Source organism: Pithys albifrons, chromosome 3, assembly GCF_047495875.1.
Source record: "Pithys albifrons albifrons isolate INPA30051 chromosome 3, PitAlb_v1, whole genome shotgun sequence".
NCBI classification, from domain to species: domain Eukaryota; kingdom Metazoa; phylum Chordata; class Aves; order Passeriformes; family Thamnophilidae; genus Pithys; species Pithys albifrons.
The window spans coordinates 8434270-8449790 of NC_092460.1; the positions used below are offsets into that span (position 1 = coordinate 8434270).

The 15521-nt window shown below is 40.8% G+C and overlaps 1 protein-coding gene across 1 annotated transcript in view; it reads right to left on the reverse strand.

Annotated features, from left to right (window-relative positions):
• Positions 1-15521, reverse strand: part of PTPRG (protein tyrosine phosphatase receptor type G) — a 397860-nt gene that overhangs the window by 186537 nt on the left and 195802 nt on the right. The window contains exon 3 of the mRNA XM_071550347.1: positions 1089-1268. Coding sequence (XP_071406448.1) covers positions 1089-1268 — 180 coding nt within the window. The remainder of the gene's footprint in view (positions 1-1088; positions 1269-15521) is intronic.

Sequence of the window (15521 nt, forward strand, 5' to 3'; positions counted from 1 at the left end):
CCCAGCTATTCTTGGTGGTGGTTCACGTTAACTGGATTTGCTCTGTGGAAAAGAAAACAGGATCACAGCCTGACTATCCATTTCATCTGAGGGGCAAGAACTCCCAACTCCTGCTAAAATCCTGAAGCTCTGGAGCTGGATCTGAAGCACTTCAGGTCATGGGTCACTGTCAAAGTCCCCTGGAAGCCACGGGGGCATCCAAGGTCACGGTGCAAACTCCTGGAGCAGGTACACACCTTGGGTTTTGCGAGCAGACCTCTGGCTGGGGACATGGTACAGAAAGCACTACAGCAATGCAAGTCAGATGTTAATAAAGATAAAAATATACTTCCAATAAATAAAATTGAATTAATTAATGGTTTAATCCAATTCCCTAAAAATATTTGACCTTGTCAAATGAAGAGGGTGGCCTTATAATTTCTGCTTTTTACATTTTTAGAATTAAAGAGTAATCAAATGCATGTGGCTTTGCATATAAATCAACCTTGACCTTTCGGTGAACTGTTTTGGTAAAAATAAGCAGTACTCATGCCTGTTCTTTTTTCTCTAAAAGCCAGAACAGACAGAGCAGAAAAAGATTCAGTTTAGTGAAGAATACTCTGCTATAATCATATCAGAAACACATTAATAAGACCCCTCTACTCCAAGCAGTTATTGCTTATTCTTCTCTAAAATCTTCCAGTTTCTAAGACCTCCCTTTCCTTCCCCCCGAGCCCTGCATCTCAGCATTCTTTTGGATTAGATGTTACAGGCTCCCAAAGCTGATAATTCAAGGTTACACCTTGAAACTCTTACGCTGCCTTTTATTCTGAAGAACAACTGACTACCAAGAGAATTAGTTTACACTGAGAATCAAAAAAAATAAAAAAACACCTTAAAAAGACCCTCCTTAAAATCAATCTGCAGAACTAGTTCTGCACAGAATGCAGAGGCAGATGTAGGTGGCTTCTTCTGGAAAATTATATTAACAACAAAAGAAAGCCACAAAGCCCAAACAACAGAACAACAAAAAAAGAGGAAGGTGGAACATGGCTTGAATTATTAATTGACTGTAGGCAGGCTATGGAGACGAGTAGGAGAGAACATACCTGTTTTCCCTGTGTTTTTCATCCAAGTCTTGTTCGAAGATTCATTGTCAAAACCATCAAGCTTTAGTTCTTGATACTCATCTCCAACATGGGCCAGATGGTCTACAATGTCTATGGGAGACTGGTGAGACCCTCCACACTTCTCGTTGGAAGTAACCCAATGCTCAGGACCATAGGTACCTGTTAAAAAATACAAATGCCAATTAACATTCCAGTGGCTCAACAGCGCTGGATAACTCTTAAGTATGAGGATGAAGCACTCAAACTCCCCAGGTAACTCCACCACATCTACACTTCTTGCATTTGAAAGAGGCTGAGACGTGTAAACTCACGAGGAGATTGAAATCCATTGGCTTTGTGCCGTACTCCAGCTTTGCCTCTGGCACTAACGAACAATGGCCTTTTTTAAAAACTACTATTCTATAAAACCATCTGCAGCTCCCAAGCTCCTCTCATGCAACTGTTATCCATTAGCACAGTGCTATGGGAACTCCCCTAAAGCTTCAGCCTTAATACATTACTATATAGTTTACCTTTTCGGAATGGACAAATAATGTTTCAGCTACCCATTAACTTGTGTTAGTGCAATAGTCTGCTTAAATAATAAGATCTTTATTAATGATCTCATTTCTTTTGGAGGTTTTGAAGCCAGAAAAGATAAAAAGAAAATTAAACTAAATGTATATTAGTAAATTTGAAGAAAACAACAAAGGAAAAAAGAAATTACTCTGGAGAGAGGAAGTAAAGAGGACTTCCTGTCAGGAAGACGCTGTAACTTTTTATTGCTGCTATTCTTACATGAGTTTTCTCATGTTGATGAACAGTCAATTAAAATGATATCGAAAAATAAAAGGTTTGAGACAAAGACCTTGTCATCTGCATCACATACCAGCTGTAGATGTGCTATAACACTCAGCAGCCCACTTGGGAGACTCTTCCATGAACTTTCAATTTTTCTTATGACCTCCCCTTTCCAACTCTTAAATTGTATTAACAGAGACTAAAAGAATACCTTTCTTTGAGTGCAAACAGTGTTTTGAGCTCCCAAGTAACAACACAGAGTTCTCATAAAGCACTTGCCTCTCACAGTTCTTGCAGTGCTTTACAGCCAGAATCAGCAACATTATTCTCTCGTACAGACAGGGAAATTGATGGCTGAGAAGGAAAGCAATTTGCCCAAGCTCAGCTACCAAAACCAAGGTGGACCCTCTCTCCTGAGACCCCCAAAGTCCCACCTGCATTGCACCTCTGAACTACCCAGTCAGCAGGTCTGTCCGATAGGCAGACAGCAGGAAATGATGCACCAATGTGCATTTATTACCCTTGCATCTGAGAAGCACATGCAAATTCAATTAATGCCATCCAAACACAGCAGGTGTGAAGGCCAGTTTCTCTGGACCTTGGGTTTTAATCTGTCTAGTTGCAAAATGCCTTCATGCTCTCTTCCCATGAGCTAATGCAGGACACTTAATCAATAGTGAGATTTTGTGCTATACTCATCACACACAAATGCTGTCTGGTACCCAAGCACAACAAGAAAGTGCTTTACTTTCAAGTATAATTAGTCAAAACTGCAACATCTTTTAAAAATCATTTACATCATCTGCCCAGGTTAAAAATCAGTTTCATTTATCTCATGGTTCAACTTGTATTGTCAGCAAAAGCCACTTCCAGTTAATTTCCCAATGTACCACAGCCAAGGAGAATAGAATTATTAAAAACGTTATGTGGGGGAAATGCAACGTGTTCCACTCAAACACTGCTATTTTCCCAAATCAGGATGCTCTTAGTAATTGGACTGCAGTGAATTAATTGGAAATTCAGATTTACTTTTCATAAAACCTTGCATCTACTCCACGAAATTTGGGAATTTACTTTAAAATGTTTAGCACCACACATAATCAAACCTGCCAGCTCTCATTTTTTGGCTTTGTTATAAACAAGGGGTGAGCTTTTCAAAAGCACTCTGCTCACAGAGGCTATCTCAGTGGTTTCAGCTGTGCATTCGAAAGGAGCTGCGCACTCAAATTTTTCTTTTTTAAGTATTCTGTGTCAATGGGGAATTTTTTTTTGAGTAGGCGGATTTATTTTAACAGGGACTGTAGGGTTCCTTCCATGCATCTTGCCACAATTTTTCATTTACTTACTTATTTTAAGTAGAGCCAACTCTCAACCTATTTGCAGTGAAAACATCCTTGTCAAAATGAATAAAATAAGCCATAAGGGTAAACAAACAAACCACCATGTTGAATTAAAACCTCAAGTGACTTAGATACCTGGACAGACTCTTTCTGAAATGTAGTTTTTCACAGACCTTTGAAGGCTTGTGTAGCTCTGTGTCATTTTAAAAAACAGGCTTTTTTTAAAATTAATTCGACTTGCTTGAATTAATTTAGTAGCAATAAATCTCTTTCTATAAATACAGTAGCTTCACCTGCTTATGAATCCCTAATTTAGCAAAAAAAAAAAAAAAAAAAGCCTAGCAGTATCTGCTTTCTTCATGTGACAGTATTAGTTGCCGTGCATAAAATGTTTCCATACTGGTGCTGAATTATTAAAGAAAAAAATCTAATGCAATGAAACTCTCTCAGCAATTCAAAACCCCAACTTAGTGCTGGTGCTGTGACTCCAAGTCCTGACATCCCCAAATACAGTCAGAGGGCTAAGCTCCGATTTAGAGGTTCAAGACCTGCTAGTTAAAATCGGCACAGGATTTTATAAACGGAAAGGTTTGCCATTAATTTCTTTCAGAAGTTTTTGATATGTAAATTACTACATGCAATATGACCTACACCATTATGGCAGCAACTCTAGACAGAAATAGAGGCCACAACCCCAACATCTCCATTCCCAGCAGTGCAGAATTGGGGCCATCCCGGCTTTAACAATGAGCACAAAAAGGCAAAGGCGGGCTGGGGAAGTGAGAAGAAAACTGTTGAGACCAAACTAAATTATATCCCCAACCCAGAAAAAAAAAAAGCTCAACAACCTATAAAATGTAATCAAGAATAGTGCAGTGGGATTCAGTTATTCCCTGGTAGCCATCAGAAGGTTCAGGCCTAACTGCCTGCTCCTTTCCATGGACATTCAAGTACAGTTTTAATTGAAACTGATCTTCCACTACAGATTTCAAATTAATTCTTCTTCCAAATGTCTCATGCTCCAGACATCCTTGCTTTGCAAAAAACCCCTATATCATTAGAGGAGGAAATAGAACACTTTTTCCAAGCTTGCAGATATTGATTACCTATTCCTTCCATCAAAGCACAATTGCCATTCTGCACTGTATAAATCTCTTCAGTGTTAGACACTTTATAAAGTACTGAGAATTATATCATTAATCATTTGCTGTTACACCTGTCTTGCTTTATTGAATTCTTTGTTTTTTAGAACTTTAAATAAATGCTTTTAAATAAAAACATGACACTAAATAAAGACTCGGTTTCACTTAAACCTAGTTTAAAAAAAAAATCCCCTAATTCCATATGTGACATTTACCCATCTGAAACAGAGGAACTTATGGCTATTTGTATTTCATTTTTCCAACAGTAAGCATGGTGGCTTTAATCAAATAAAATTTTGAATGAATTTGATTTGGCCTTTTAAGGTTGATAAATAATTCGGTTTCCAAAAACCCACACAAGTTTAGAGCCCTCACCTGTGTTAATAAATAATACACATTTCCACTGAGGTGGTGGGACAACCTGCAAGCAAAGGTAAACATCAGAGAGCCCCATCCTGGAGGCTGAAGTATTTGATGCAGGAGCAGCACAGAAAGAGAATAATAACTGATAACATTTGGCATTTTCAGATATTGAAGTCAGTGTCTTGCCCCCAGGAAACCATGGGCTTGGTCCCACAACTACATGCCCACACTGGGGAAGGAGGGTTGTATTCACTCCCAGCTCATGGCAGCAAGAGGATATGGTGACTGGAGAACTCCTGAGTGGGACAGGCCTGCGGGGTGAGGAAAACAGTCAGGAAAGGGAATTCAGCCTCAGTGATCCTCTGAGCACTGCAGAGCGGAGGCCACTCTCTCCCAGCTGCCACGGGGTGTTTTCTCACCCTTCCCACCACACAGAGCTCTGTTCCCTGTCTTGGGCTGGTACAAGGACAGAGCATCTCCCACAGCAGCCCCAGGGACCCCAGCCCTGCTGACTCTGCCCAGTGTCTGCATGGGCTCGGGGGGCTGCAGAGCCCATTCATCTCCCACATCTGGACACTCCCTGAGCACACTTTGGGTCACAGCCAGGTCTCGGGGGACTTAACCTTACAGCTTGGCTGAAAGCAGGGACAAAAGGGCCACTGGTTTGCAAGGCGTGAGAGCAGAGCTGGGGTCAGGGACCTCAGCAACACCATGGTGTCTTACACACAAAGCTTCAAACAACACTTAAGGCCAGAGATTATATCACCCATCCTTGTCCGAAATTGCCTGATGCCTCCTAGATTCTTTTCCCATACAAAAATCTTTCTGTCAATTACTGCAGTATCTTTAATAGTTTTTAACACACTCTTTAAATAGAATCTGAGATTACTTTTTTCTTCTTTTTACTGTACAGAGCAATGAGCAGTCATCATTAATGAAAAACCATTAAAATAATGTATTCTGAGAAAATCTAATTAAAGCTTGTACAAAAACTTCCACTTAAAAATATTTATTTTTCTCTCACAATCCTTCGCTTTAAAACATCTGTTATTAAAAATAGTGGCATTTCCTTGATTTTACATAATTTTCTAATTAATGGATCAGCTACTCTGATACAGACTGGTGTGTAACACATTTGCCTTTACACAAAATCCAGATAGAGATTAACAGGCAATTAAATCAGGCAACTTCTGACTATTTCAGCTGTGTGACAGTACTGTGCCATTCAGCACAAGCAGGTATGAAAGGGAAAATTCCAGGTTTGTCCTAGGGCAAAATCCAATCAGTTATTAAGAATGGATAGAATGAAATAGCATTTCCTGTTAAAAATGTCCCAAGCTTTGCTTGCACAGCTCTAGATGGGCAGCTTAAATACATAAAGGACCACAGCAGGTAAGAACCTCTGCAAGTTTTACAGGCTCTGGATAAGCAGGGATGCTTTCCTTTGCACGGACTGGCAGCTGTGACCTGCTCAACCATCTCAGCATTTAGCTGAGCAACACCAAAGATCTGAATCTCTGCCTCTGTGTCTCTATCACACTTGAACTGCTCTATCATGAGCCAAATCTCATGAAACACCAAAAAGAAATGTCACCACCAATAAACAAAACTGATTCCTTTCTTCACACTGAGGAAGAGCAAGGAAGCAGTGCCCTTGCTCAGCTACAAAGCAATGAACTTCAATAGCAGGCTGGGTTTTCAAACCGAAAAGATTGCTTTAAAAAAAACAAATATCACTGAAATTCACTATGGAACTAAATGCATTTTAAGATCCTTCAGAAATCTCAGTCTGGGGCTTCTCTCCATTATCTGGGAACAAAAAACCTGAAACTGTTACTTGATGCCACAAGATCTCATCATCACTTTTTGACATTTAAAATGGAGCTGTATCAGTAAGGCCAGCAAGACACTGGAGTGGGGCTTAAGCCACGTGAGTAGTGACAGGAAACAAGGCACGTACTGCAGATCCAGACTGGCTGAAAAATCTGCTTCCCTTTACCCTCTCCTCTCACCTCCAGTCCCCCCTGGGAAGAAGAAACAAAGTGAATCCCGTAGGATGAAGCCTAAAAACTGCATTTAGATATAAGGCCAAAAAGAATGATTTGAATGACATATCTCTTGCTGAGTGATTTAGCACAGGGCTGCAGAGGTAAAGGCACAAAAATCCCTGAAAGCCTTGACAAAAATCAGTGGCATCTTTCAGGGGTCTTCCTGCTGCAGAGAAAGCAACCAGGTTGTTGAATATTAGGCAGAAAAGTTGCTGAAATTATACTGTCTTTCTCTAAAATGATGGCATACCAAAATCAAAGTGATGGAAAAGGAGAGCCTGTAGTTAAAGAGTTCACAGTGCTGTTTTGAACAAAAATTTCCTGCCCTGAGGGAAAAGGGCTTTTCATTTTATTATTCTCTGTCATCACTCTGTTTAACATGAGACACTTGTGCTTGCAGAAAATTCCAATTACTGCTTGAAAAATGAGACTGAATTGCAAGAGCAAGATCCTGAAGAGTTTGCTGAGACCCAAACAGGTCTAAGCACTCTCCAGTCTGAGAGGGGTGTGTGTGTGCAAGGCACGGCAGAGTCGCAAACAGCCAAGGATAGGTTTTTGAGAACTTAAAAAATCTTAAAGAAATTTTCCCCAAGAGCAATCTCTGATAAGGGATATCTTAACCAGCAGTTGCTGGAACAAACAAAAAATACAGGAAGACGGAACAAAGAAGGTTTGGATTTAGATAACCTTTGAGTAACCATGAGCAGTGGCACCAGAAACACCGATGCCACTACACCTACAGAACTGCCAGCCATGGGGCTGTAGAAGGAAAGCTGATCTTTAGAACTGATGGTGTCAGCGATACTGTCGCACTGCCAAAATGTGGCAGATGCAAAGAAAGGCTTTAAATCTCACTGCTAAATATAAACTATGCTATAAAGTCTGCAGCTTTTAAACCAAAAGACAGAGTGATGTGCATGCTCTCCTTAAACTTTCATATCCACAGATGCTACAGTTATTGCTGGATTCTTTAATTAAACTTCCTCACCTTCAATTACCTTTGGCAAAGTTTTTAATGCATGTTTTCAAAACCTTTCCTTACAGTTATGTATGAACATATCTACTATACAGTCACAAACACTGTGCTTTTTAATATATATCCCCACCTGCACATATACAGACCTTCTGCATCATAATTTTGTTCCTCAAAAAAGTATGAAGCTGCCATGAATCTTGTATGAAGTTCCCACTGTACCTGTCAAGCTGCCAGAGGCACAAACGTATGATAAATATCCAACATCAGGAAACACCAGGACCTTAAGACTGATGCTGCAGGAAGCTCACAATAAAGTGGAGTAAGTGTAATTACTAAAACAAGCTTTTTCCATAAACATTCCAAGTTTTAGCATTTGTGAGCTGAATAATTTACCACCACTCAAAAGTGAAAATGGTACTAAGTTTAGCTGTGTTGGCAAGATAGTTTGGGGCTTTTTAAGGGGTGTCTCACACAATAAACTCTTGATAGACTTGCCTAATGACCTGCTGAGTTTTATAACTAATATTTCAAAACTATTTATATTGAGCATAGAGCACAACAATATCAATGAAACTGTCATGCAGAACTCACTGAGTGGGAGGATAAAGTGTGGTATTGAAGGTGCCTGCTGGTGGCAAGTGACTGAGACAATGTACATCTACATCCTCTGTTTTTTTCTAATTTTCTACATTTTTAATAAATGTATCTGACATTTCACACCATTCATTTTATAACTGTCAGAGGCCTTTTTAAAACTGCTCACCCTCAGCTGCATATAACAAACGAGGTGACAACTGGCAATATAAGGAAAAAACAGGAGATTAATTTATACGAAGACATTGTAAATTAACTTTCTTATATTCCTATACTAGTTGAGTAAAGCCCCATGAAGGCCAGAGACAGACATAAAAATAGATTTTTTTCCTAAATATAATTTTATAAAGTATAAATCCTAATGGAAATTACAAAATGAAGATGTATTATGAATCAATGCAATAGCTCCGTGACAGCACTTTGTGTTAGTGGGAGGAAGACATATATTTCAGTAATGGGTGCCTCAGACATGGCATGAGTGTCTTGGACAGGTCCCATCCAGGACAACTTTCTCTGTGGAAGGGCCTCCCTCTTTTACTATCCTTTGTTCCTTTACAGGCAATAGCTGTAGAATGACGGACCTTGACAGTAGCAATACTTATATTGCTGAAGTGACCTATTACAGCAGAAGGAAGAGAGGCTCCATTCTTCTCTGTACAGACCAGCAAACGGCTCCCGCCTCAAAAAGTTTACAGCCTAACAATGACAAGCAACCCAATGCAAAGCATCTCAAATTTGAACAGATGCAATCCCCTGGGACAACCTCCCCTTCTCTGTAACACCACGCTTCATGCCCTCTTCTCCAAAGTCATCTTCCAGAAATGGCACTCACACATCAGAAAGGTGATCAAGCTTCCCATAAGAAAAGAAATGTCAATTCTTCCAGAGAGCAAAAATAAAAAAAAAAAAGAGTCTGGTGTTTCATGGAATTAAACATATGAAAAAGCACAAGCTCATGTAACATTGATGCAAACCATGGTGCCATCTGGGCTCCTCCAAGGAGAAAGCACAGTGTGACTAAAGCTCTGAGAAAATAAAACTGAGCAAACAAGAGAAAGAAACTGCGCAAGAAACTTTCCCACCCAAGAGTTGTTGGATGCAGATGGAGGTCTGCAGGGCCTCAAGGGACTTTGTTGAGAGAAGAGGATCTGAATTTGTCTTGGTGCTGATTACAACATCCTTTGCCAACACCCAAGTGGGCAAAAACAAGGGGGACAAGCAGACAATTTGCTGCTCCGTGCCTGTGACCTTACCCCCACACTGCAGGTGACAGCCCCCACAGGACCCAGAGCTGAAACTGGGCAACAGCCTGGGTGCTTCTGCTGAGCTGAAAGTGTGGGAGACCTCAGATTGCAGGAGGAGTGAACAAAACCTGCAAGAAGAGGTATGATGGGCTCAGAAACTCTTTTATGGTTTGAAACCAGAGATCATGGGTTGTTTGAGGGCTTGACTGAGACCCGGCTGAAGCATCAAGGCTCCTGTGCTGCTGAACTTGCCCAGCGGCTCAGAGATGAGCACTGAACGACAGTGACAGTAATAAGTCATGACATTTATGTCAGGAAATCTCAAATTCCCATCTTGCTTCTCTGTCTCCTTCCTTCCACCAGGAGCTACATGCTCCATTTCACTCCTTTATAAAGGGAGAAGTTCATGTATCTCATCAGAGCATCTGCAAGGATTGCTCAAAACTTGAGGAGAGCTATAGAGATAAAAAGCTGTGCAAGACTCAACTGTCCCACTACAGCCCCTGTTCCCAGACTGGCTGCAAATGCATTTAGAAAAAAACACTGTTCCAATTATTTCTCAAAGCACCACAGACTTGAATCCTACTACTTCTCACATGTACCCTTAATAGTCTTGATCTCACCAAAGAAACTGCTAACGTAAATGATGCCTCACAGTAACTTAATTACCTCCAATTTGGGTGGGTACAGAACAGAAAGTACCTTTCCTTGATTCCCATCTGTTCCTCATAACTAACCAAAGAAGCCTTCCCCAGAGCTGTGCCTCTGAAAGACAGCATGGGAAAAAAAAAAAAAAAGGGAGGAGGAAAAACAGGAAAAAATTGTATATTTTTATTGAATTTTTGCAGGATGCAAGTTAATAAAACACCCACAGAGAGCACAGAGCAATATAGAAAGGGAATAAAGGGAGGGAGGGCTGATATCAATAAAGCCTATCCAGAGGCACTGGTGGGGTGAAAGCACTCATGATTTCAGAAGAAACCTGCTACAAAAATGATTTTCACTTGTTGCTTTGGCTCAGGTTTAACATTTACAAAACCCAGAAGTGTCCTAAGCAGAGAGTGGATTAAAAAATAAAACTAGGAAGACAAAATTATCCATTGCTGAAACATGTCACCTTCAGCTTTTCAAAACCCCTTGTTGATCCTAACCTGACCAGAGACAGCCACCAGACTAGGACCTCACCATTTAATCATATCACAGGCAACACTTCACTCCCCAAAATCACTCATCACACTTGGACAAGTGCTGATTTTTCCATGATATTACCCTTTTAGGTGAAAATCAACTTCTACCGAACTACGTTCTTAATGGCATCCCTGTTCCAAGAGCCTTTTCAATCCAGCTGTCCCTTTCACTAATATGCACCAGTAAAACAGCTCCCAGGAGGCTTTCTGGGAAATTGCCAGCTTTTACTTAACGACACATCGTGAACCCTGGCCTCAACTTCTATTAACATTCAGTCTATGTTTCTACCATTAATTCAAGAGGAATGAATAGGAAGACAATAAGCAGCCATAGTGTCCAGCCTGAGGTACTCCATCAAAAGGCACTACTTCTGTAGCTGACAGAGAATGTTTACAACCAGTTCTCATTTTTCTTCTGTATCTGTCATTTTCAGTATGCTATGCTAAAGAGCTTAAACTGCTCAAAACCAGCTTTAGTTTTCCAATTAGGAAAAAACAAACAAACCTACCAAAAAAACCACAAACAAAGCCAAAAAAACCCAAACAAATCAAAGTCCTGAAAAGGACCTAAAGTTCCTAAGGTGGATCTTATTCCATTATAACCCTTCTGCCCAGGTGAGTTTTAGGTAGCAGCCTGTCAGTGCTAGAGGAGGGCACCAGAGTAGTCCCCTCCTGCCCCACAGCCTTGCCCAGTCAGGAGAAGCAGAGCCTCTTTCCTCCTGCCACCACCACCCTCTGGCAGAGAATCTGCACAAACACCTGAGCAGCTGCTGCAGGGAAAACCAGCTGCTGCAGAGAGCTGGCAGCAAAGCACTGCTGTGATGGATGGAGTTGGAGTGAGCGCTGCAGGAGGTTCACTCCCACAGAATCTGTGGTGCTCAGGACCTGTAAGTGTACATTCACAGGACCTGAGTTGCACATTCAAATACAGAGTTACACCAAAAAAAACCCAAAACCCCCAGGTGGGATAAGTGTTCTTTCCTCACCCCAGACTGCAGTTTGCAGGCTTTTGGGATGCATCTGTTACTGGGATGAATGTTCCCCAGGGCAATGTCCCTCCACCTCACTGCCAGCAGCTCACACAGCTGCCCACTGCCTCTGACGGGAGCATCTTCCCCACTGTCACCACGGATGCTCGGGAGCCAGGCAGGAGCTTTCACACTGCACTGCCCCACTCCTCCCTGCCCCATGTGAGGAAGGCAGCAGCCAGCTCTGAACACGCTTCCCTGAGCTCTTTAGTCACAGCAGCATTTGGGCAGCCCACAGTGATATATACCATAAAATGGAATCTGAAGTGTATCATTTAACTGTGAAATCTGTAAGATATTGAATTTATATGGTGTCTGCAGAGCACATTAGAAGATCATCATCATCATCATGTCTTTTCAAGACAGCCATAATTATTCAGGCTGTTATTCTATCTCACCAGTGCTTTTGAAAAACTATTCAATATTAGCAAACCCTCACTAAAACCAATGTTTTGGTTGAGGGACTAATCTTCCTATCAGTACACAGACATACCTGGGCTTATCTACATTACCAATTCCCTGCTGATTGAGCGGATTCATTAACAACACAATCTCTGGTGACTGAAATGAAGTCTCATTCTTCGTATCACCGGTGCCTTGCTGTTTGCTTTTCCTTCACAGTATGCACACAAGTAATTAACTTACTATGCTCTGCTAGCTCCTGACACATTACTTGGCATAGAAAAATTCACCAGCAGGTAGTTAAGCATGCAAAATATTTTCAGTGAAATGAACTTCATAACAAAGCTCTAGTTAGGAAAAATGCAGCTCTCTCCAATACAGTTTTAACACATACCACACTGCCCATACCAACAGGAGCTTCTTGAGAGGTAACAAAAAGTACGTCATTTTTATCACTTTTGCTTAATTGCAGGAAGTTTCTTTAGAGGGAAAAATTGGCAAGCAGCAGATGTTTACTGAAGGGATGAGCATGGAGATCAACCTGAGTGGCCCTGGTGAAAGTCTGACATAAAAAGGACAGACACAGGATCCATATGGTATAGAAGAAAACAGGGGAAAAACACAAAGCAAAGAGGAGACTCGTTTCAGTGCAGCATTACTGAGCTTACTGGTGTCTGGAAGTACAGCAAAACAGCGCATTTTGACTTTAACATCAAATAAAAAAAAAAGGTAATTTGCTATTTAAAGCATAGAGTGCTTTTAAGCCTAGAGTTCAATGACAGTGAAAACTCCCTAAATAACAATATGGAATTTATTACATGCCCCAGATCAAGATTCCACCCAGGAACATGCCTTGAAGTATTCAAGCTGTCTCAGTAATGTCAAGAAATAAAACTGAAGTTACTGTTGTTTGTATCTGTCCATAGGATAAAAGGTTAAGGTACAAAGAGATGGTGATGCTCAGCACAGAAGCAATGAGGGGATACTGGGCTGAACCCACTTAAGTGGCAAGACTGGCACTGACTTTGATAGCACCAGGACTTTCCCTTGAGAATATAAAGATGCCTTGTGGGGCATTCCTCTGATCTGACCACGCCCTAAACTATGACTTTAATCCCTATAGTAACAAAGACCAGGTAACATGTGATCCTCACACCACTGGTGGAGTTTGGTTAGTGCTATACAAAAAAAACAGCATCACTTGCTCTACAGTGTCCTGGTCCTTCCTTTAAACCAAAAGTAGCTGAAACTCCAAAATATTTGTAAAAATACTTTAATAAAAGCAGGAGCTTAGCTGGATAAAAGACTCATTCACAATATTATTCATCCCAACTTTGACCTTTCATGACAAATTCTTGTTCAGAAATTCCATAACTGTGTTGACCCAAAACACTGGAAATTGTGACATTGAAGTTTCCTTCTACATAAGGAAAAATTCTTCTGAAGTCCTGGAAATGAAACTGTTCTTTTGCTCAGTTTGGTCCGGAAGATATTTGTTTCTTTCTCCTTCACATGCCACAAGGCACATAACTTTGCTAAACTCAGACTGGTCACAGAGTTTGGTCATTTGGTCACAGAAGTTGTTCCTCATGTTCCATCACAGCAACCTTCGCTTGTGACAAAAGAAATAGATCTGCAGAGGACAGAACTGGCAGTGATTTGTGTATATTTTCCTCTAATCTTGCACTGCTTTCAACTCAGCTCATTTAAATATAGCTCCTGTCATACCCATCATTTTCAGTTCACCTGTTATGCAGAACCACACGCTTCAACAGAGCAGCCTTTGCTGCATAGTTTGTACAGATTTTCTACTCTAGGCCTGAAATCCTTATTCATTTACAAACTAGATGTTCCTTAAACAGTATTTCCAGTTGCTTAACTGGCATATTAATGCATGGAATGGAAACCAGATTTTGTTATTTCTGATTTTCATAAAAAATTAAGTGTCTCACTTAACCATTAGCATCCTTGATAGTTACTCAGGTCTGTAAACAGTTCATTTAATCAAGGACCCTTGTTAAATACCCAGAAGACTATTGAAATTTTCTCTGTTCCCAGGGAAGGCATCTCAGGTTTTGTTTGGTTTTCCATGCTTACAGTATCAGCAAAAAGTAACAGGTTTTCATGCCAGAAGAAACAGTTGGATAACACATACTGACCTGACAAGCATGAGTCATTACACTTCATAAAGTCACCTCTCACAGTCTTAAAAACAGTTTTCACTTTGTTCAGAAAGGTATGATCACAGAATAAATCAAATCTTGAGTAGTCATTGGGTGGGGTTTTTTGGTTTTGTTTTTGAAAGATTAGTTCCATGTATAACTGCTCTCCAACTTTCAACCTGCAGCATACTTCCAATGCCAGCTCACCAGATTTCCAGCCCAGTCTTTATTTGCCTTCCAGCAGCAGATTGCAAGTGGTCTTCAGGAGACAGCACTTTCCCGGGATGGAAGATGCAGAGTTCACAAGGGGACTCATCCAGACATTTACAGAGTCTTGATCAGTAAATCCTGTGGGGCTGCACAGTTTTTCTCCTGAGGGAAGGTCACGCATTCCCAAGAACCACCATCCACTGAGGAAGTCAGCCAGGCTGGAGATTCAGTAAGAACACTGAATAGATCCAAAGCAGAGCTCGCCACTGTCTTAGTTAGAGGATGTTCCTTGGATCAGAGATGTGTAAAGGAATAATGCCTTTCCTAAGTCATAGATATCCTCCAAAAATCTGAATTTCTTCTTTCAGCTCTGCTGGAACTTGCCAACAGACTTGCAGCATCCAAAAAGCAATGGAGGGGGGAAACAAACAGATCCAACCCAAGTACCACATACAAATATTCAGAAAAGTTCTTTTTTCCCTTTAGGTCAACGCTTAAGAGTTCCACCTGCAAAAATGCAGATGCCAGTTGGCTCACTGTGGGGACAAGACCAATTCCTATGCTAAGCAATGCCATCCCACAGCACTGTAGCACTTGTCTGTATTCCTGTGTTACCTGTGATCTTACACTAAAGCCAGGAGCCTTTAGAGAAGCAAACTGACTTTTGGGTTTTATTTGCTCAAAGTGAAACACAAAAAAAGTTTTAATACATGACTGGAATTTCTTGCCAGTACAAGTGTATGGGAATGAGTAAGAGTATTCTGAGTAGTTTAAGGTAATTGCTGGAACATAGACCAAAATATATAATTAAACACAGCCTTTCTGATTATAATTTAATGACTTTCTTAAAGCCATAGTTGGTGGACTTCAGAGACTGCAGTCTTGAGAGACCACAGTCTTAGTCTCATGAGAAAGAATTATGTCCAGCATTTTAAA